Source organism: Staurois parvus, unplaced genomic scaffold (assembly GCF_062004578.1).
Source record: "Staurois parvus isolate SC_StPar_1 unplaced genomic scaffold, SC_StPar_1.0 ptg001919l, whole genome shotgun sequence".
NCBI classification, from domain to species: domain Eukaryota; kingdom Metazoa; phylum Chordata; class Amphibia; order Anura; family Ranidae; genus Staurois; species Staurois parvus.
This window is the reverse complement of record NW_028319715.1, coordinates 138,159-161,264: the sequence shown is the minus strand read 5'-3', so window position 1 is coordinate 161,264 and position 23,106 is coordinate 138,159. Positions and strand designations below refer to the sequence as shown.

The 23,106-nt window shown below is 52.3% G+C and overlaps 1 protein-coding gene across 1 annotated transcript in view; it reads left to right on the top strand.

The window, feature by feature from the left end:
* LOC149433270 (serine protease inhibitor A6-like) overlaps positions 1-12,584 on the top strand; it is a 49,415-nt gene extending 36,831 nt beyond the window's left edge. Inside the window, exon 5 of the mRNA XM_089664480.1 lies at positions 12,310-12,584. Within this exon, the coding sequence (XP_089520606.1) occupies positions 12,310-12,498 (189 nt within the window). The 3' untranslated portion in view covers positions 12,499-12,584. The remainder of the gene's footprint in view (positions 1-12,309) is intronic.
* The last annotated feature ends 10,522 nt before the right edge of the window (positions 12,585-23,106 follow it).

Genomic DNA, 23,106 nt, shown 5'->3' with positions numbered 1-23,106 from the left:
GTGAAATGGGTGGTTTTTCCACTCAGCGGACAGGAGTGGAGGAGCAGGAGCATCTGGTAGAGGAGGAGGAGGAGGAGACAGAGGACCCAGACGCACCGTGGCAGTATGCTGTGGAGATGGAGGCAGGGAGTCCCTCGCATTCCTTGGCACAAATGGCCCATAGCATGCTCGGTTGCTTGCGTAGCGACAGCCGAATAATAACCATCAGACAGAGGGATGACTTTTGGCTGTCCACCTTGTTGGACCCTCGCTACCGGTCCAAAATGGTGGCCTTTTTCACACCTGCTGAGAGGGAGGCCAAAATAACGTACTATAAAAACCACCTATGTAGTCAGTTGGTCTCTGCCTTTGTGCGCCAACGTCCATCCTCAGACACTGTGGGCCCTGTGCGCTCGCGTTCCGCTGGCATGGCAGCAGGGGAGGGGTGGGGTGGTAGGAGCAGTGGCAGCTCCACCAGCAGCGGCTGCCTCAGTCTGCAGTCGATGATGAGTAGCTTTCTTCACCAGCGCAGTGAGGAAACTACTAACCAGCCGCAGCAGCAGCAGCAGCATCAGGTGGACCTGGAGCAGGAGCTCAAACAACAGGCTTGGGCCTACTTGGACAGCACCCTGCCAACCGAGGTAGACAATCCCCTTGACTACTGGGCAACGAAACTTGACCTTTGGCCCCAACTAGCTGAATTTGCCCTTGAAAGGCTGTCATGCCCGGCCAGTAGCGTGGCATCGGAGCGCGTGTTTAGTGCGGCAGGAGGTATTGTAACTCCGCGGAGGACACGACTGTCCACCCAAAGTGTGGAGAGACTCACGTTTGTGAAAATGAATCAGGCGTGGATTAGTCTGGATTTCAAACCACCAGTTCCTGACACAACTGACTAAATCCGCCATGAATCATGCCTCAAACATGTGCCACTTTCAGGTCTCCTCACACTGCTGGTGTGTTGAATTTTTTGACATAGGGTGCTGGCAGATTACGGGCCTCCTATAGCTGCTGCCAGGCCCCTAATCTGCCATAGGCCCCTATATACCACCTCCTCCTGCTGCTGCCAGGTCCAGAGTCTCTCATGGGTCCCTGTACGGCCTCCCATTGCTGCTGTCTCCATCGCCACACTCTGCTGCCATGTGCCACTTTCAGGTCTCTTCACACTGCTGGTGTGTTTAATTTTTTTAAAATAGGGTGCTGCAAGATAACGGGCCTCACATAGCTGCTGCCAGGCCCCTAATCTGCCATGGGCCCCTATATACCGCCTCCTCATGCTGCTGCCAAGTCTAGAGTCTCTCATGGGTCCCTGTACGGCCTCCCATTGCTGCTGTCTCCATCGCCACACTCTGCTGCCATGTGCCACTTTCAGGTCTCTTCACACTGCTGGTGTGTTTAATTTTTTTAAAATAGGGTGCTGCAAGATAACGGGCCTCACATAGCTGCTGCCAGGCCCCTAATCTGCCATGGGCCCCTATATACCGCCTCCTCATGCTGCTGCCAAGTCTAGAGTCTCTCATGGGTCCCTGTACGGCCTCCCATTGCTGCTGTCTCCATCGCCACACTCTGCTGCCATGTGCCACTTTCAGGTCTCTTCACACTGCTGGTGTGTTTAATTTTTTGACATAGGGTGCAGGCAGATTACGGGCCTCACATAGCTGCTGCCAGGCCCCTAATCTGCCATGGGCCCCTATATACCGCCTCCTCATGCTGCTGCCAAGTCTAGAGTCTCTCATGGGTCCCTGTACGGCCTCCCATTGCTGCTGTCTCCATCGCCACACTCTGCCATGTGCCACTTTCAGGTCTCCTCACACTGCTGGTGTGTTGAATTTTTTGACATAGGGTGCTGGCAGATTACGGGCCTCCCATAGCTGCTGCCAGGCCCCTAATCTGCCATGGGCCCCTGTACCGCCTCCTCATGCTGCTGCCAGGTCCACAGTCTCTCATGCCATGTGCCACTTTCCGGTCTCCTCACACTGCTGGTGTGTTGAATTTTTTGACATAGGGTGCTGGCAGATTACGGGCCTCCCATTGCTGCTGCCAGGCACGTAATCTGCCATGGGCCCCCGTACCGACTCCTCATGCTGTGACGTTGCAACAAGGTGTAATTCAACCCTACATATGTTAGACCGCCTTTACGAACAGCTAAAGGCCATCACAGATTTCCTGATGTTAAAAGTGGATAAAGGTACTCCCTGTGTAACTTAGATGTCAGCCATTGTCATCTCATGCGTGACACCTGCGCTTGCTCAGGCCCTTTGAGGAGGCCACGCTATTCGTGAGTCGGCAGGACTATGGGATGAATGAGGTCAAATCGGCCATGGGCCCCCGTACCGCCTGGTCACGCTGCTGCTGAGCCCACAGTGTGACCTGGGTCCCTGTACGGCCTCCCATTGCTTCCACTCTGCCATGTGCCACTTTGAAATCTCCTCACACTACTGCGGTTGTCCATTTTGTCATAGGTTGCTGGCAGATTAGCGGCCTCCCATAGGTGCCGCCAGGCCCCATATCGGCCATGGGCCCCCGTACCTCCTGGTCACGCTGCTGCTGAGCCCACAGTGTGACCTGGGTCCCTGTACGGCCTCCCATTGCTTCCACTTTGCCATGTGCCACTTTGAAATCTCCTCACACTCCTGCGGTTGTCCATTTTGTCATAGGTTGCTGGCAGATTAGCGGCCTCCCATAGGTGCCGCCAGGCCCCATATCGGCCATGGGCCCCCGTACCTCCTGGTCACGCTGCTGCTGAGCCCACATTTTGACCTGGGTCCCTGTACGGCCTCCCATTGCTTACACTCTGCCATGTGCCACTTTGAGGTCTCCTTACACTACTGCGCTTGTCCATTTTGACATAGGTTGCTGGCAGATTCCAGGACTTCCATAGGTTCCGCCAGGCCCCATATCGGCCATGGGCCCCCGTACCGCCTGGTCACGCTGCTGCTGGTCCCACAGTGTGACCTGGGTCTCTGTACCGCCTCCCATTGCTCCCACTCTGCCATGTGCCACTTTCAGGTCTCCTCACACTCCTGCTGGTTTCCATTTTGTCATAGGTTGCTGGCAGATTACAGGCCTTCTATTGATGCCGCCAGGCCCCATATCGGCCATGGGCCCCCGTACCTCCTGGTCACGCTGCTGCTGAGCTCACAGTGTGACCTGGGTCCCTGTACGGCCTCCCATTGCTTACACTCTGCCATGTGCCACTTTGAGGTCTCCTTACACTCCTGCGGTTTTCCATTTTGTCATAGGTTGCTGGCAGATTAGCGGCCTCCCACAGGTGCCGCCAGGCCCCATATCTGCCATGGGCCCCCGTACCGCCTGGTCACGCTGCTGCTGGGCCCACAGTGTGACCTGGGTCCCTGTACGGCCTCCCATTGCTTCCACTCTGCCATGTGCCACTTTGAAATCTCTTCACACTCCTGCGGTTGTCCATTTTGTCATAGGTTGCTGGCAGATTAGCGGCCTCCCATAGGTGCCGCCAGGCCCCATATCGGCCATGGGCCCCCGTACCTCCTGGTCACGCTGCTGCTGAGCCCACAGTGTGACCTGGGTCCCTGTACGTCCTCCCATTGCTTCCACTCTGCCATGTGCCACTTTGAAATCTCCTCACACTCCTGCGGTTGTCCATTTTGTCATAGGTTGCTGGCAGATTACAGGCCTTCCATAGGTGCCACCAAGCCCCATATCGGCCATGGGCCCCCGTACCGCCTGGTCACGCTGCTGCTGGGCCCACAGTGTGACCTGGGTCCCTGTACCGCCTCCCATTGCTACCACTCTGCCATGTGCCACTTTCAGGTCTCCTCACGCTCCTGCTGGTTTCCATTTTGTCATAGGTTGCTGTATGGCCTCCCATTGCTGCTGGCTCCACCGCCACACTGTGGCTCCAAACACTGGTTTTGGCCCCGTGACTGGCCAAAGGAGTGAAGTGTGCGGTGATTCTAAGATCGACGGCACTCATCTGCATGTCATACTGACTGACAGTATTATTTCTCTTCCCCAGCAGACTCCAAGGGCATTTAAATTAAAGGTACAGTGTTCTGCACTAATATTAAGTCTCTCTGAAGCCTAGAAACACCCTTTTTTAAGTTAAATTCACAGCGAATTTATTCGACTCGAATATTGTCCACGAATTCGCCGAATCAGTCGAATCGAATTTTTCATTTCTTCGCTCATCTCTATCCGTGACCGAGTTCTTTCAGGCCATGGCCGTTTTGTATGACAACCCTCAGCGGGCTGCTTCCACAGAGGCTACCCTATACTCTCTGCGGCAGGGCCGCCGGACAGCCGAAGAATACGCATCCGATTTTAGGCGTTGCATGGGAGACACCAGATGGAACGATGCGGCCTTATGTCACCAGTTCCGCATCGGGCTGTCTGAGTCTCTCAAAGACGAGCTAGCACGAGTAGGCCTACCTGACTCCCTGGAAAAACTGATTGAGTTGGCCATTCAAATTGACCGTAGACTAAGGGAACGTCGGCTGGAAAGGAGCAGCCAGGGTCAAAGGGTGGCATGGATTCCATCGAGAGACACAGCTCCAGCCCCAGGGAACCATCCGCGAAGCACGGAAACAGGGGACAACTCGGAACCCATGCAACTGGGACTGGCCCGTTCCCACTTATCGGTCGAGGAACGTCAGAGGAGACGATCACAGAACCTATGTCTGTACTGCGGGGAAGCTGGTCACCAGGTGCGCTCCTGTCCTGCAAAAATGAGTAAGTCCACTCCCGTTTCTTTTACTTTACCTGCAGGAAGGGATGATCAGTCAAGTTACCTGGCCATTCCTGTGTCTTTACAGCTTCCCGGAGGAACATTGTCGGTGACCGCAATCGTTGACTCAGGAGCCTGTAGTTGTTTTATCGATCTGACTTTTGCCCACCAGCAAAAAATCCCTCTCCAGACCAAAGAAAGGGGGTTCAACATCTTCTTGGCAGATGGGTCCAGTATAAAATCAGGGGTGGTGGACCAGGAGACACCACCCATTTTCACCACAATGGCAGACCATCACCAGGAGTTCCTCCGTCTGGATGCCATCGCATCCCCCCTTTTTCCAGTCATTCTGGGGCTCCCTTGGCTGAGGGCCCATAACCCCCAGATTGACTGGGAAAAGGGAACAATTCAATTTCGGTCACCTTATTGTTTGAGTCACTGCCACGTCACAGGATCCGTGGTTCCCCGGTTCCTCCTGTGCCTGGATGGAGACAACAATCTATCCCAGGTTATTCCTCCGGCCTACCATGACTTCTTAGACGTTTTCAGTAAGCGGGGTGCTGACATTCTTCCTCCGCACCGTTCCTACGATTGCCCCATAGACCTCCTACCCGTATCTGAAATCTCATTCGGCCGTATCTTTCCCTTGTCTGAAACGGAGTCGGGTGTGCTGAGGGAATATATTGACGAAAACCTTCGGAAGGGATTTATTCGTCCATCCACATCCCCAGCCGGGGCCGGGTTGTTCTTCGTAGAGAAGAAGGACAAATCGTTACGGCCCTGCATAGACTACCGTGATCTGAACAAAATAACGGTAAAGAATAGTTATCCCTTACCCCTAGTCCCCGAGCTCCTCCAGAGACTGAGATCGGCAACGATTTTTACTAAATTAGACCTGCGGGGGGCCTATAACCTTGTCCGTATCAGGGAGGGGGATGAGTGGAAGACGGCGTTCCGTATGAGATTCGGTCACTACGAATATTTGGTGATGCCGTTTGGGCTCTGTAATGCACCGGCGACCTTTCAGCACTTTATCAACAATGTTTTTCGTGATTTTCTCGATATTTTCATGGTGGTTTATTTGGATGACATCCTAATTTTTTCCCCCTCACTGGAGGTTCATCGAGGTCACGTGTTACGGGTATTAGAACGGTTGCGTCAACACGGGCTATACGCCAAGGCAGAAAAGTGCTGTTTTGAACAGCGCAAAATCACGTTCTTGGGACTGGTTCTCTCTCCCGCGGGGGTCGCGATAGATCCCCAGAAAGTCACGGCAATCTTAGATTGGCCAATACCTGCCGACAAAAAGGGGGTACAGCGTTTCATCGGCTTTTCTAACTTTTACAGAAAGTTTGTTAGGAACTTCTCCGGTCTGGTCTCCCCGATCACGCAACTGACGAAACAAGGGGTCCGCTTTAAGTGGACTCCCGAAGCTCAGATGGCATTCGAAAAGCTCAAGAAACTGTTCACCTCTGCTCCCATTCTCTGCCATCCGGATTCTTCTCTCCCATATGTTTTGGAAGTGGACGCCTCCAAAAACGCGGTAGGAGCGGTTCTGTCCCAAAGGAATGCTACCAAGGAACTACTGCACCCTGTGGCGTTCTTCTCCAGGAAGTTGACACCGGCGGAACGTAACTATGACATTGGAGATCGGGAGCTCCTGGCCATTAAAGACGCTCTAGAAGAATGAAGGTATTTACTGGAAGGAGCCACACACCCAATCCTAATATTCACAGATCACAAAAACCTTGAATATTTAAGAACGGCTAAACGACTGAGACCGCGCCAAGCGAGATGGGCTCTTTTCTTTTCTCGATTCACATTCCATATAACGTACCGACCCGGTACTAAGAATACAAAACCAGACGCTCTGTCCCGCATGTTTGAAGACCCCGACGACGCCGTGGTACCAGACACCATCCTACCTTCTGGAAGCTTCCTCGCTCTACAAACGGAACTTCGCTCCCGACTTCTCGATGCTTCTGCAGGACTACCAGTTCCGTCTGGGTCACCCCTCCAGAGCCACGGTGGGCTGTTTTGGAAGGAAGACCGAATCATGGTCCCAGAAGAAGTGCGAACCTTGGTCCTAGGGCACTGCCACGACCATCCAATGGCGGGTCACTTCGGGGTTACGAAAACTCTGGAACTACTACGGCGCTCGTTCTGGTGGCCGGACATGATCAAGGATTGTGAGCGTTACGTCCGGACCTGTCCCACCTGTCAAAGGAACAAGCCCTCCAGGAGCGGGGCATGGGGATTGTTACGTCCATTACCCATACCCAAGCGGGCCTGGCAAATGATAGCCATGGATTTCGTGGTCGAACTCCCACCATCCCAAGGCTACACAGCAATAATGGTGATCGTCGACCGCTTCTCAAAGATGGCACATTTCGTGCCCCTGGAGAAGACCCCATCGGCACCGGAAACGGCACGGATCTTCATTAAGGAAGTGGTGAGGCTTCATGGGGTTCCCGAAGATATTGTGTCAGATCGGGGGGTCCAATTCACCTCCAGGTTCTGGAATGCCTTATGTAAAGCGCTGGGAATCAAGCTGTCGCTTTCATCCGCCTACCATCCACAGACCAACGGCCAAACCGAGAGGACCAACCAAACGCTGGAACAGTACTTACGATGCTACACACCCTACCTTCAGGATGACTGGCTGACGTTGTTGCCTTCCGCAGAATTCTCATACAAAAACTCGAGTCACTCAGCTACGGGTCAATCCCCGTTCTTTTCCAATTACGGGTATCACCCCACATTCCTCCCTGATCTTATGCCTGAGAATCCGGTACCGGCGTCTCAAGACATCTTGAACTTCTTTTCCGTCAACAACAAGACGATTCAGGAAGTCATCGCTAAAGCCCAAGAGGACAGTAAAAGGGCATTTGACAGAAAGAGAAGAGGAGAATTACTTCTTCAACCAGGGGATCGGGTTTGGCTAGCAACAACCAACTTGAAGATGCTGTGCCCTTCAAGGAAGCTGGGACCCAAGTACATTGGCCCATTTCCGGTAAAACGAGTAGTCAACGAGGTGGCCTACGAACTCGAGCTTCCGCGGACCTTCAAGATACATCCTGTGTTCCATGTGTCTCTCCTGAAGCCATCCAGACCGGATCCCTTCCCAGACCGTGAATCCGGACCTCCCGAGGCAGTCACCATAGGTGACCAGGAGGAGTATGAAGTGGAGACTATCCTCAGTTGCCGTAAGAGGGGGGGCCAGACACAGTTCCTGATAAAATGGAAGGGTTATGGCCCTGAGGAGAACTCATGGGAACCCGCCCAGAACATCCACGCGCCGAGGCTCATCCGGGAATTTTTTCCTAGTCACCCGCGGTGGAGAGATCAGTGGGGCTCCCGGAGGGTGCCCATTGGGGGGGGGGCAGTGTCACGGATCGCTGCTCCGTAGCCCTGGATCGCGGCGCCGTCCCCCGTGCATGCGCATTGGCGGCAGATCACGCCGGGACACAGGCACTAGGTCCCGGCGAGCGGCGGCTGACAGGACGCCACGCATGCGCAGTAGGAGCCGCGGGCGTGCCTCAGGCGTCCAATGACAGCCGGGGGCGCGTCCTAGCCGGCCAATGACAGTGCAGGGCGCACTATTTAAAGATACCCTGCACTGTCACAGATTGCCGCAAGGTCTTTCTGTGATTTTGAGTTCCTGCACCCGTCTAGTGACCCTGATTGACCCCGAGTACGCTGCCTGCCCCTGTGATTGACCCGGATTGCCCTGACTACGCTGCCTGCCCCTGTGATTGACCCGGATTGCCCTGACTACGCTGCCTGCTCCTGTGATTGACCCGGATTGTCCTGACTATTCTGCCTGCTCCTGTGATTGACCCGGATTGTCCTGACTATTCTGCCTGCTCCTGAGATTGACCCGGATTGCCCTGACCATTCTGCCTACTCCTGTGTTTGACCCGGATTGCCCTGACCATTCTACGGACTGACTTACCCTGCTGATCCTGCGTGTGACCCGACTACTCTTTGCCCACCGATTCTGTACCCCGCTTACCCTCACGGGTCCACGATCCGTTACTACCCTGCTGGGGCCGCCATTCCCTTCACATCTGGCTCTCCCGGTACCTGTCCCCGGAGGTCTCCTCAGCCACTGGTGGGCCTGCTCGGAGGTCGTGACCTGGCCCGGGACTGTTTCAAGTCCATCCCCACCATCAGGGGCCCTGGTGAAAGCACAGCCCGGGCTTAGACCCCACGCTCTGAGTAGGTCTGTCAGTTGGCAGCCTGAGGCACCACCTGGCGGATCATAACAGCCCCTCTCTGCTCACCTCCACACCCCAAACGCCCCTCTCTGCTCACCTCCACACCTCAAACCTCCTCTCTGCTCACCTCCACACCTCAAACACCCCTCTCTGCTCACCTCCACACCCCTCTCTGCTCACCTCCACACCCCAAACACCCCTCTCTGCTCACCTCCACACCTCAAACACCCCTCTCTTCTCACCTCTACACCCCAAACACTCCTCTCTGCTCACCTCCACGCCCCAAACACCCCTCTCTTCTCTCCTCCACACCCCAAACACACCTCTCTGCTCACCTCCACACCCCAAACACTCCTCTCTGCTCACCTCCATACCTCAAACACCCCTCTCTTCTCACCTCCACACCACAAACACCCCTCTCTGCTCACCGCCACACCCCAAACGTCCCTCTCTGTTCACCTCCACACCCCAAACACCCCTCTCTACTCACCTCAACACCCCAAACACTCCTCTCTGCTCACCTCCACACCCCAAACGCCTCTCTCTGCTCACCTCCACACCCCAAACGCCCCTCTCTGCTCACCTCCACACCCCAAACGCCCCTCTCTGCTCACCTCCACACCCCAAACGCCCCTCTCTGCTCACCTCCACACCCCAAACGCCCCTCTCTGCTCACCTCCACACCTCAATCGCCCCTCTCTGCTCACCTCCACACCCCAAACGCCCCTCTCTGCTCACCTCCACACCTCAAACACCCCTCTCTGCTCACCTCCACACATCAAACACCCCTCTCTGCTCACCTCTAAACCTCAAACGCCCCTGTCTGCTCACCTCCACATCCCAAACGCCCCTCTATGCTCACCTCCACACCCCAAACGCCCCTCTCTGCTCACCTCCACACCCCAAACACCCCTCTCTGCTCACCTCCACACCCCAAACGCCACTCTCTCTGCTCACCTCCACACCCCAAACGCCCCTCTCTGCTCACCTCCACACCCCAAACGCCCCTCTCTACTCACCTCCACACCTCAAACCTCCTCTCTGCTCACCTCCACACCTCAAACACCCCTCTCTGCTCACCTCTAAACCTCAAACACCCCTCTCTGCTCACCTCCACACCCCTCTCTTCTCACCTTCACACCCCTCTCTGCTCACCTCCACACCCAAACACCCCTCTCTGCTCACCTCCACACCTCAAACACCCCTCTCTGCTCACCTCCACACCTCAAACACCCCTCTCTGCTCACCTCTACACCCCAAACACTCCTCTCTGCTCACCTCCACACCCCAAACACTCCTCTCTGATCACCTCCACACCTCAAACACCCCTCTCTGCTCACCTCCACACCCCAAACGCCCCTCTCTGCTCACCTCCACACCCCAAACGCCACTCTCTGCTCACCTCCACACCTCAAACGCCCCACTCGACTCACCTACACACCTCAAACGCCCCTCTCTGCTCACCTACACACCTCAAACGCCCCTCTCTGCTCACCTCCACACCTCAAACGCCCCTCTCTGCTCACCTCCACACCTCAAACGCCCCTCTCTGCTCACCTCCAAACCTCAAACGCCCCTCTCTGCTCACCTCCACACCTCAAACGCCCCTCTCTGCTCACCTCCACACCTCAAACCTCCTCTCTGCTCACCTCCACACCCCAAACACCCCTCTCTGCTCACCTCCACACCGCAAACGCCCCTCTATGCTCACCTCCACACCCCAACCACCCCTCTCTGCTCACCTCCACACCCCAAACGCCCCTCTCTGCTCACCTCCACAACCCAAACGCCCCTCTCTGCTCACCTCCACACCCCAAACGCCCCTCTCTGCTCACCTCCACACTCCAAACACCCCTCTCTGCTCACCTCCACACCCCAAACACCCCTCTCTGCTCACCTCCACACCCCAAACACCCCTCTCTGCTCACCTCCACACCTCAAACACCCCTCTCTGCTCACCTCCACACCCCAAACACCCCTCTCTGCTCACCTCCACACCCCAAACACCCCTCTCTGCTCACTCACCCACACACCCACACACAGAAAACCTTCCACCCCCCAAATCCTTCTTCCTAACAGTAATTCACTCTCCTAGTACAAATTCGCCCTCCAAATCCCCATCTTCTAGTACAAATCCTTCCAAATCCCCTCTGCTTGCACTAATTCCTTTCCTCCCCCCCAAAAAAAATGTTCCCCTTCTGGCACAAATCCCTTCAATCACCTTTAGTAGCACAAATCCCCTCCCAAATCCCTCTTCATAACAGAAATCCACTCTCCTAGTAAAAATCCCCCCTCCAAATTTCCCTTTCTAGTACAAATCCCCTCCAAATCCCCCTCCCTCAGCACAAATCACCCCCCCCATCCCCTCTGCTAGCACTAATCCTCCCCCCTCCCCAAATTTCCTCTCCTCACAGAAATCCCTTCAATCACCCCTACTAGCACAGATTTCCTCCCCCTCCCAAATCCCTCTTCCTAACAGAAATCCACTCTCCTAGTACAAATCCCTCCTCCAAATCACCCCGTCTAGTGCAAATCCTCCCAAATCCCCTTCTCTCAGCACAAATTCCCCTCCCCCAATCCCCTCTGCTAGCACTACACCCCCCTCCCCAAATTTCCACTCCTAGCACAAATTCCTTCAATGACCCCTACTAGCACAATTCCCCTCCCCCCCCAAATCCCTCTTCCTAAGAAAAATCCACTCTCCTAGTAAAAATCCCCCCTCCAAGTCTCCACTTCTAGTACAAATCCCCCCACATCCCCCTCCCTCAGCACAAATCACCCTTAATCCCCTCTGCTAGTAGTAATACCCCCCCCCCAAAATTCCCATCCTCACACAAATCCCTTCAATCACCCCTACTAGCACAAATCTCGTCCCAAGTTCCTCTTCCAAACAGAAATCCACTCTCCTAGTACAAATCCCTTCTCCAAATCACCCCTTCTAGTACAAATCCTCCCAAACCCCCTCCCTCAGCACCAATCCCACCCAATTCCCCTGTGCTAGCACTAAACCCCCCCCCCCCAAAACAAAATCCCCTCCTAGCACAAATCCCTTCAATCATCCCAATTAGCACAAATCCTCCCCCCAATCACTCTTCCTAACAGAAATCTATTGTTCTAGTACAAATCCCCCCCCCCAATCCCTCTACCTAACAGAAATCCACTCTCTCAGCAGAAATCTCCTCCCCCCAAATCCCCTCTGCTAGCAATAACCCCCCCCCCAAAAAATAAATTCTCCTCGCACAAATTCCTTCAATCACCCCTACTAGCACACATCCCCCCCCCAATGTCTCTTCCTAACAGAAGTCCACTCTCCTAGTATGTTTCATTTATCTTAGTCCCCAAATCTTTTTTTTTAATTTTTCATTCTCTTAACTTTTAGAAGTTCATTCCTTGACTTTTTTGTGTTGACAGGTTTTCCACCGATCTTATATCAACTTTGAGGAGGGAGGAACGACGGACAGCGCTGCGACTTCTGCCGCATTAAACTTAGTCTCCCCTCCAGTCCCCCAGTTCAATGCTAACCGCCCGTTCATCATGATGATGTACCACAAAGACACCAAAACCATCCTCGGGATTGGCCGATTCGTGGACCCCAAGTGATCGGGGAATTAATCGGATGAAGCAGATATAAAGTGCTGAACAAAATGAAACCATCCTGCTGAGAATAAAGGGGATGTGCTGAACAATTTCTGTGTTGTTGTTTTCCCCCGGATTGCCTTTGTGTTAATGAGTGAGAGATACCAGCCGGTAATGGGGGACCAATAGGGTGGTGTGGGGGAGTCACAAACTGAGCTCTGATAGACATGTGCATAACATTGCAGCCACAGAGTTTTTGGGAACCTCATCATTGGTGTCAGTGGGAGGAATAGTGCCCCATTGTTGGTGTCAGTTGGAGGAATAGTGCCCAGTCATTGGTGTCGGTGGGAGGAATAGTTTCCATTGTTAATGTTAGTGGGAGGAATAGTGCTCCATCATTGGTGTCAGTGGGAGGAATAGTGCCCCATCATTGGTGTCAGTGGGAGGAATGGTGTCCCATCATTGGTGTCAGTGGGAGGAATGGTGTCCCATCATTGGTGTCAGTGGGAGGAATAGTGCCCCATTGTTGGTGTCAGTTGGAGGAATAGTGCCCAGTCATTGGTGTCGGTGGGAGGAATAGTTTCCATTGTTAATGTTAGTGGGAGGAATAGTGCTCCATCATTGGTGTCAGTGGGAGGAATAGTGCCCCATCATTGGTGTCAGTGGGAGGAATGGTGTCCCATCATTGGTGTCAGTGGGAGGAATGGTGTCCCATCATTGGTGTCAGTGGGAGGAATAGTGCCCCATCATTGGTGTCAGTGGGAGGAATAGTGCCCCATCATTGGTGTCAGTGGGAGGAATAGTGCCCCATAATTGGTGTCAGTGGGAGGAATAGTGCCCCATCGTTGGTGTCAGTGGGAGGAATAGTGCCCCATCGTTGGTGTCAGTGGGAGGAATAGTACCCCATCATTGGTGTCAGTCGGAGGAATAGTGCCCCATCATTGGTGTCAGTGGGAGGAATAGTGCCCAAAGGGCCAGATACAGGCAAGCAAAGGGCCCCATCTGGCCCCAGGGCCGCAGTTTGAAGACCACTGGTCTAGAAGACCAGAAGCGATGAAAATGTTGTCATTTCTTGTAATGTAAACAGAGCCATTATGTCTGGAAATCATGAGATCAATGGGGTCTTTTTTATCTCATGCTTTCAGGGGTAAAGGAGAGATTTGGGGGCTTTTAGACCCCAGATGTCTCCATAAAGAGGACCTGTCATGCTTTATTGCTCTCACAAGTGATGTTTACATTTCTTGTGACGGCAATAAATGAAACATTTTAATAAAATAAATCATTTTTTTAAATTTTAAAGTGCCCCATCCCCCCATGCTTGCACGCAGAGGCGGAGGCATATCTTGGTCACGCCCACATATACGTAAACGGTGTTCGCAGCGCACATGTGAGGTATCGCTGCAAACGTTATAGCGGAAGCAGCAATTGTACCACCTGACCTCCTTTCCAGCTAATAACCTGTAAAACTTCACCTATGGAGATTTTTATGAATTGTCTTTTGTCACCATTCCACGCCGAAGTGAGAGCGATAATTCTAGCAGCAGACTTCCTCCACTAGACTGAACTGATGACCTGGAGGGGCTTTTGAAGCATCGCCTATAGAAAACATAGGAGACTGAAGTTTCTCGCCGTTTCACAGTCCCGCCCCGAGCAAATTTAAAGTTTGACATGTTAGGTGTCTATCTGCTCGGTGTGACCTCGTATTTTATACTTTATGAACAATTTGGGTAATTTATTGTGTTTCTTTGCCCTAAAATTCACTTTAGTGTGTTTTTTTACTGAAATTTTGCGTTTCCTAGACCTTTGCGGTAATATCGTATGACATAAAAAATTGGAACTGCCGCTATTTTATTCTCTAGGTTCTCTGATTTCAGAAAATATATCGTGTTTAGGGGGTTTGTGTCATCTTCAGGCCTAAAATGATATTTGAAACGTGGGAGAAAAATGCAAAGGAGTGGTTGTAAACCTCAGACATGAAATATGAACAAAGTATATCCCTCTCTAGTGTGCACTTGTCTCAGTCCAGAGCACTAAGCCCGGGTTCACACTGATGCGGTGCAGAATATGAAGCGTTTTCTGTGTGATTACCGCATCAGAATCGCACCCCGTTCATGCGAAACGCTGCGGGTGTGTATGTTAAGTAAACAACACCCCCGAAATTGGTCCGCAAAGCGCGGTGCGATGTGCAGAATCGGATCCCATAGGTGTGAATACCCGTGTGATCCGATTCTAGTGCGGAACAAAAAAAGGGTCCTGCATGTTTTTTGGTGCGGTGCAATTAGAGCCACACATAACACAATGTGATCTGCAGGGAATGCATTGCGGTTCCTGTGGGAATCGCATGCAATATACCGCACCGCATATATGCAAACCCGGGCTGAGTGTCATTTCTGTCTGCTGCCTCCTTCCTCTGTTATCAGTCACAAGTTCTGACCAGTTTTCCTGACCAAGAGATAAAAGAAGAGAAGGATCTCCAGCACACAACCTGTGACTGAAAACCTCAATCTTGTTCCTGTGAGCTGTGGGAAGGGGGTGTGTCCCTTCCCTCCAATCAGCTCTCAGAGCTCTCCTCACTGAGCGCTGCAGAGTGTAATTTCAGCTCCCCAACCCCTGCTTTCTGAAAGCTCAGGCAAGCTGTATAAATTCTGGATTTAAATGGCTGAGGAGGAGAGAGGGCTTCAGATAAACAGGTACAACATACGTGGGAGGATTTGTTTCATCTCCGTACATCAGTCACTTCACTGGGTATATGAAAGGGCTTACAACCACTATAAGGAGGACACAGGTACACTGTCACGGATAAGTCTGAGCCGCCACGTGACCCCAGAAGAAGCCACGGAACGTTGTGCAACTTTACTGCGATGTTAAATATGTTGTTATCTCCTCTTACCAATCCTACTGGGGTGCCACCTATTGCATTCACTCCCGAGCATCCTCAACATCTCTTGCCCGGTGCACCGGTTTCCACCCACCTCTTTCCCGGAGAACCGGTTCCCCCCCATCTCTTGCCCGGTGCATCGGTTCCCACCCACCACATGCCTGGTGCACCGGTTCCCACCCATCTCTTGCCAGGTGCACCGGTTTCCACCCACCTCTTTCCCGGAGCACCAGTTCCAACCCACCTCTTGCCTGGTGCACCATTTCCCACCCACCTCTTGCCCGGTGCACCGATTTCCACCCACCTCTTTCCCGGAGCACCAGTTCCCACCCACCTCTTGCCTGGTGCACCGGTTCCCACCGACCTCTTTCCCGGAGCACCAGTTCCCACCCACCTCTTGCCTGGTGCACCGGTTTCCACCCCCCTTTTTCCCGGAGCACCAGTTCCCACCCATCTCTTACCCGGTGCACTGGTTCCCACCCACCTCTTGCCCGGCACACCGGTTCCCATCCATCTCTTGCCTGGTGCACTGGTTCCCACCCACCACCTTCCCGGTGCATCGGTTCCCACCCACCTCCTTCCCGGTGCAGCGGTTCCCACCAACTCCTTCCCAGTGCACTGGTTCCCACCCACCTCTTTCCTGGTGCACCGTTTCCCACCCATCTCTTACCCGGTGCACTGTTTCCACCCACCTCATCCCAGAGCACCGGTTCCCACCCACCTCTTTCCCGGTGCACCGGTTTCCACCCACCTCTTGCCCGGTGCACCGGTTCCCACCCACCTCTTTCCCAGTGCACCGGTTCCCACCCACCCTGTTTCTTTCTACTGGGGCCTTGCCCCAGTTACTTAGGCGCCCTCAACAGCCTGTATCTGGATGGCCTTTGGCAGGACATGCACTTTATGACTCCCCATCCTTTTCCCCTCCTCAGCTCTGCTTTCCTGCCATCAGGAACGCTGTAAAAAGAAGAGGCTGCATGGAACGTTGGCCAGCGACCAGAGGGATTGGCTACCAGCAGGACCAGACTATCGGATCATGCGTGCTCCTTCCACAGCCCCACCAGCCTCTTCTCGACTTCCGGTTTCCTGGAGCCTTGGTCATCACCAGCGTCCTAGGCCCGGGGAGACGTCACCTTCAGCGGTCCAGGCAGGATCATCTTTAGAAGATGGCTACATGGGAGATGCGGTTTCAATTGCTTCTCTTGTGAGTCGTCTTATTTATTAATAAATCGTTTTTTTCCTTTCATACTACACTTAGAAAGTGCTGCTGTATCCCTTCTTTTCTGCCTACCACAGAGGAGCTTCTACTCTGACAGCTGGCAGCTTCCTCACCCTGAGTCCGTGTGGGACATAGTCAGCTGGACCAGTATTGGGACAGGTCCATTATGTGCCCAGGGCAAGGATGCAGAAACTGCACCCCCTCCCCCATTACTAATGCATGTTGTAGAATGGGTGTACTGACCTACGTTAATTCTCTGCCCCCCTTGCTCTGCTGCGCACAGGGCAACTGCCCCTCCTGCCCACCCCTTGTCCCGACCCTGAGTTGGACTTGTTATCTACAAGGACTAGATAGACATGGACCATTAACCCTTTATCATATGTTTGTTTGGGACAATTATTGATTTTTAGTTGTTCTTCTCCCCCTTAGTCCTGACTCCCAGAGCGCCACTGTTTCCCCCCCCATGAACCATGACTAGGCATGCATCAGCTGCATTGTACCAATCATGTTCCTGTTGGAGAGCTCACTGCGTGGCATCGTGGAAAGGGCACTCAAGGCAGAGCATCAGGAGGAAGTGGAGGACTCTCGGGGCCCGCTCTATCCAGACACTGTCCCTCTGAGGTCACAGCAGGCGGTGGATCAGTCATTCAATCCAATGGGCAGAGCAATGTACTCAAGAAGAGATGTGGTGTACAGTAGATGTCATCCTTCTCGTGGTCAGGCACACAGCACTATGGGGGCATCACATCACAGCTATTCCCCCTGAGGTCATCACAGAGGACAAGGGGGCTGTCAGGGCTCCCGGGGTATGACCAGAGGTATGTGAACTGACGCAGGGAAACGCAGGCTTCAGATATGTTATAAACAATATAATTTATTAATACTACCAATACATAAACGCAGTGCAATACTAAAACATAAACAAAGTGCAAACGAACCAAACCAAACCACCCACAGATAACAATACATACAATGCTAGCGTAGTCAGGCAGGCCGGGTCAATAACAATCGGGCAGGTAGGAACAGGAGGAGCAGGTAGAGAGTAGTCAGGTCACGAGCCGGGTACAGCAACTAACGGTCAGGTAGGTACAGGGGGTCAGGCAGAGAATGGTCGGGGTCACAAGCCAGGGATCAAACAGGAGAAGTCAGCAGAGGTCCGGATCAGGCAGGGTCGGCAACGAATCAGTCAGACAGGAACAGAAACAGGAATGCAGGTAACAAGATACAGGGGCCCATAGAAAAACACACACCAAGGCACAGACTGCAGGTCTGGCAATCCCTTAAATACACCTCCGTAATCAGCTTCAGGTGTTTTGGCTGGCTTCAGGGTTGAGTCTCTGATTGCTGAGAGCACCTGCTGGCCAGCCCTGGTACTGCAGCCCACAAGGCAGGTGAGTCCCACCATTACTGGCAAGTCCATTCCTGACAGTACCCCCCCCTCAAGGAGCGGCCTCAGGACGCTCCAAAAAGTCCTAGCTGGGCAAAATGTTCCACCGCCCGGGTCTGGTAACTGGCGGGATATCAAAGACTGGCACATCGGGCTGGACTCTGGGCAGAGGCACATCGGGCTGGACTCCGGGCAGAGGCACATCGGGCTGGACTCCACGCACAGGCACAGGGCCCCCAGGAGAAGCGGCAAGCACAGGGCCCCCAGGCGGGGTGGCAGGCACCGGGCCCCCAGGCGGAGCAGCGGGCCCCCAGACGGGGAGGTGGGCGCTGGGTCCCCAGGCAGAGCGGCGGGCCCTCAGGTGGAGCGGCGGGCACCGGGCCCCCGGGTGGAGTGGCGGGCCCCCAGGTGGGGCGGCAGGCACCGGGCCCCCTGGAGGGGCGGCAGGCACTGGGCCCCCAGGCGGAGCGACAGGTACCGGGCCCCCAGGCGGAACGGTGGGCGCCGGGCCCCCAGGCGGAGCGGCGGGCGCCGGGCCCCCAGGAGGGGCGGCGGGCACCGGGCCCCCAGGCGGAGCAGCGGGCACCGGGTCGTCAGACATTGGATCGTCTGGCTTGACAGCGGGCATCGGATCACCAGGCATCAGGTCATTTGGCTCGACAGCGGGCACCGCGTCATCTGGCAAGGCAGTGGGCACCGAGTCACCAGGCACAACAGTGGGCTCTGAGTCAATTGGCACGACAGCGGGCACCGGGTCATCAGGTACCGGATCGTCTGGCTTGACAGCAGGCACCGGGTCATCTGGCGCTGGATCGTCTGGCTCGACAGCGGGCATCGGGTCACCAGGCATTGGATCGTCTGGCTCGACAGCGGTCATCGGGTCACCAGGTATTACAGCGGGCACTGGGTCATCAGGCGTGATAGGATCATCAGGCTGGATCAGTTCATCAGGCTGGGTACAGACATCAGGCTGGGTAGGGACATCAGGCTGAAGTGCGGGTGCCGAGGCACCAGTCTGCACCACGGAAGGCAGGTTCTCAGACGGCAGGCTCACCGGTTTGGATACTGGCAGGATGGTACTGGTTGGAAAGAATTTTTGCTTTTTTCTGGTTTTAACTACTGGAGCACTGCAAGTAAACGCAGGTCTGCAAACGAATGGAGCAGCTGAGGACAGAGAAGAGCTGGAGGATGGAACAGAGGAGGGAGCAGTTGCTACAGAGGACTTCTTTACAGGGTTAAAGAAAGGATAGGTGCAGTGAGTGGGAGCAGAGGACTGATATGTGGTAGTTAGCAGAGTATACTGGGCCGTCACTGGGGGTGCTGTCGGGGATGCAGGAAGAGTGCCTTGAGCAGAGAAATGACGTTGCAAGCTGACTGAGGCTGGGTGCAACAAATCTGACCATGTCTGCAGTATGGGTTGAACAAAGCTCCGCTTACACAAAGCCTGTCTGGTCAATGACTGCACTGCGTTTATACAATCCCTTAATACCTGTGGTGAACATGCAGCATAATGCTCCAAGAAGCAATCCACATCATCCTCTAATAACCATACCAGGGACTCTACCTGGTCTGCACTAAATGGTGGCAAAAAGTCATCCCTGCATTCAGGGGAACCAGATGAAGCCAACTCTACACGAACCTGAATCAAAGGCTGCACCTCAGAGAACTCTGTGCCCTGATCTACTAGAACATGAGCGACCCGTATACATTCTAGCAGTTCATCCCGGGGATACTCCCTCAGAGTCTGATAAGCATATTCTCTGTCGTCAAAAACCAGCAGATATAAATACGCAACCTCATCCAGATCCATCCTTCCCAGAAACAAGCCAAGATGGCTTCCCTGTGCAGCCACTTCTGGTCAGGATGGCCTTGGTGTAATGTCAGGGCTGCAGGATATGACCAGAGGTATGTGAACTGACGCAGGGAAACGCAGGCTTCAGATATGGTATAAACAATACAATTTATTAACACTAACAATACATAAACGCAGTGCAATACTAAAACATAAACACAGTGCAAACGAACCAAACCACCCACAGATAACAATACATACAATGCAAGCGTCGTCAGGCAGGCCGGGTCAATATCAATCGGGCAGGTAGGAACAGGAGGAGCAGGCAGAGAGTTGTCAGGTCACGAGCCGGGTACAGCAACTAACGGGCAGGTAGGTGAAAGGAATTTGACTCTCATCCCTCTCAAGACACTGACCCCCGTCAGTCCCTGGCTTGATCAGTGATTGTCCTCAGGCCTGGAGTCCACTTTGAGACACAGGAAACGCAGACACAAGGTGGTATCTCAGAATGAACTGAATTTATTCTTCCGTGTTTCAGCTTATATAAGAAACTTCAAACAATGCATAAAATATAGAAGCCAATCAAATATCAGATATGCATAAGCCAATCAAGTGTTACATACGTCAGTAATGGCCAATCATTTGTGATATACGTCATATTTGAACTCTTAAACCTTTATGGAAATTTCTAAATTCTTAAGAAAAAGAAATATGTATATTTTTAATATATCGCTTAACCACTAACTTTTCAGTTTAATCTGATAAGAAGAAAAAGAGAACTTGGAGTTTAAGAGAAAGAGGAAGTTCTTTAGGTTTCTTGAGAATATGAGACACAAAAGAGGAACCTTTAAGTTTCATGTAAAAGATAACATACAACAGAAAGAGGAACTTAGTTTTTAAGTTCTTTGAAAAACAGAATATACAAGCTTTAAGTATTATTTCATATTTGTTAACTTAAGCTATCATATTTGAACAAGATGGCCTTTACTAATTCTTAGCACAAAATGGCTGTACTTTTAGGCTAAAAAGGCTAATTCTTTCAAATCCCCTCTTAGGTCACGCACGTGACCTTACACCTTAATTACAGGTTTGTACCTGAGGCCCTTCGTACGTCTTTTGTCAAGACACTGATTCCACATGGTTTTAGTAATGGTGGCGTCAATAAGTTTCTGCATTAAACCCCGGATACAGGGAATACAACAGCAACCACACAGAGTTAATACTGCAGCGGCCATTACTATAGAAGCTAACATAGTTTTCATCAGGGTTCCCCATTTACCAAACCAGGTTTCAAATAGGCTGGCTAGTGGATTTTCTACTCCTGAGTTTTCAGCCAATTCTTCAGATAACATTTGGAGGCCTTGAAGGGCTCTAGTAATGCTTCCATCAGGAGCGGTGTTATTGGGGATAAAAGTGCAGCAGTAGGAACCAAACATTTTACATACTCCTCCTTTTTCAGCTAATAACATATCAAGAGCAATGCGGTTTTGCCAAGCAGTAAGGGATGTTGCATCAAGTTGGGCAGAGACCCCCTTTAGAGCATCTCTAGTATAGTTAACAAACATTTGTTGATTATAATAAATGTAATTAATCCAATCCACATTTTTGTTAGGCTGTACCCATAAAGCGATAAAGGTAAACCCTGCAGCAATCTGATCCTGAGCTTTAAATTCATCAGGGACTCCTCTTGGTACACCTATAGCATCTATGTCAGTGGTGTCCAAACTGTGGTCCAAGGGCCGAAAGTGGCCCTTTGCTAGCCTTTATCTGGCCCTTGGGGCACTATTCCTGTGACATCAACAGTGGGGCATAATTCCTGCCCTGACACTAACGATGGGGTATTATTCTTCACACTAATACCAATGATGGAGCACTACTCCTCCTGTTTCTGATCACCAACCCCTAGGCCATGTTTATGTTCACTAATGCTGGGCCCAGGACATTTTCTACCCCCACTGGCCACAATCTGGCCCCCCAGAAGTCAGAAGGACAGTAAATTGGCCCTTTGTTTGAAAAGTTTGGAGACCCCTGATCTATGTAAACTCTATTGTCAAAGGAACCACGGGGTGCATTTCTTTTATACCTTCTAGATCCGGATTTTTCCAAGATGGGCAAGCTTCTTATCCCATCTTCCACTTTGACCATAAAGAAAGGCATGAGAAGATGGGTCAGAGCACAGCTTCCCTTCCATCTGTTGGGGAGTCTGGCTCTGAGTCTCATATCTCCACACAGCCACCACACATCTGACAGTTGCTGCCGGTGGTCCTGAAAACATTCCTTCCGGTAGCCTTCTGCGGAGGTGCGGATGGTCTTAACACAGTAATTAGGTGGGAATGTACCTAAATCTTTACCTTTAGCATCATCATGTTCAAAGCAGGTGAAATTTCCTGGTACCGGTTTAGAGGCTAAAGGTAAGTTTCTTAGTCCGGTTACAGGGAACTTCTTAACAAAATCAGAACATTCCTTCTCAGTGATGTTATCTTTATACATTCTAATTAGGCAGGACATATTAGTTTCTTCTTCTAAAAAAGGAACTGTGGCAAGTAAGGGGCGGGGGTTGGCACATGAAATACAGTCTCCCTGGCCCTTGTTCTTAGTTGTCCATCTCACCCATTCTATCCATTCATTTTTGTCAGAGTAACCAGTTTCAATGCTTAATCTGTCTTCTGATTGCATCACTACTCCTGTCACCTCGTTATCCAGTCGATCCCTAACTTTGGGGAATGAATTGTCTATGGTATTGACATGGACTCTTGGGGAGGGTTTTACCTGTAATATGACTTTGGCCCAGGGGTCTGTTCCTGACACAGTTATTCCCAACCTATATTCCCCACTATCTCTGACCTCTGGGTTCCTTATTGTGAAAATGATATTCCCTTGGCCTTTTGCTATAGAGATTCTTTGATAGGTGCCTACGTCATCTGGGGAAATTCTAGCTGATTTGGTCTCCCATTTATGGGGGTCTGTTGTCCACCATACATTCTCCCAGTCACCACATGACTTATCCTTCCCACACATATATACATTATGAGGTCCAAGATCATAAGTAACTTTGGTCGGGTCAAACACCTGGTTCTTAGTCAGAGTAAACACTATGGTCTGGTTTGAATCCTCAGTAGTCAAGACTGGTGTTTCCTGTACCCCCCATCCCTTATCTGGTACAAAGGACATCCTTCTCAACCTTCTCTTAGTGCGGGTTAGACCTCGTTTCTTTCTGACACTAGGATGTTGTGTACTATAGTTTTGTGTGTGCACTGATTCTGCATTATCTGGGTCACTAGCTTGGATGGAGGTATTACATATACTCTGAATCACTCCATAATCATCTGGGTGATAAATACAGTTAGTTATTGTCCATA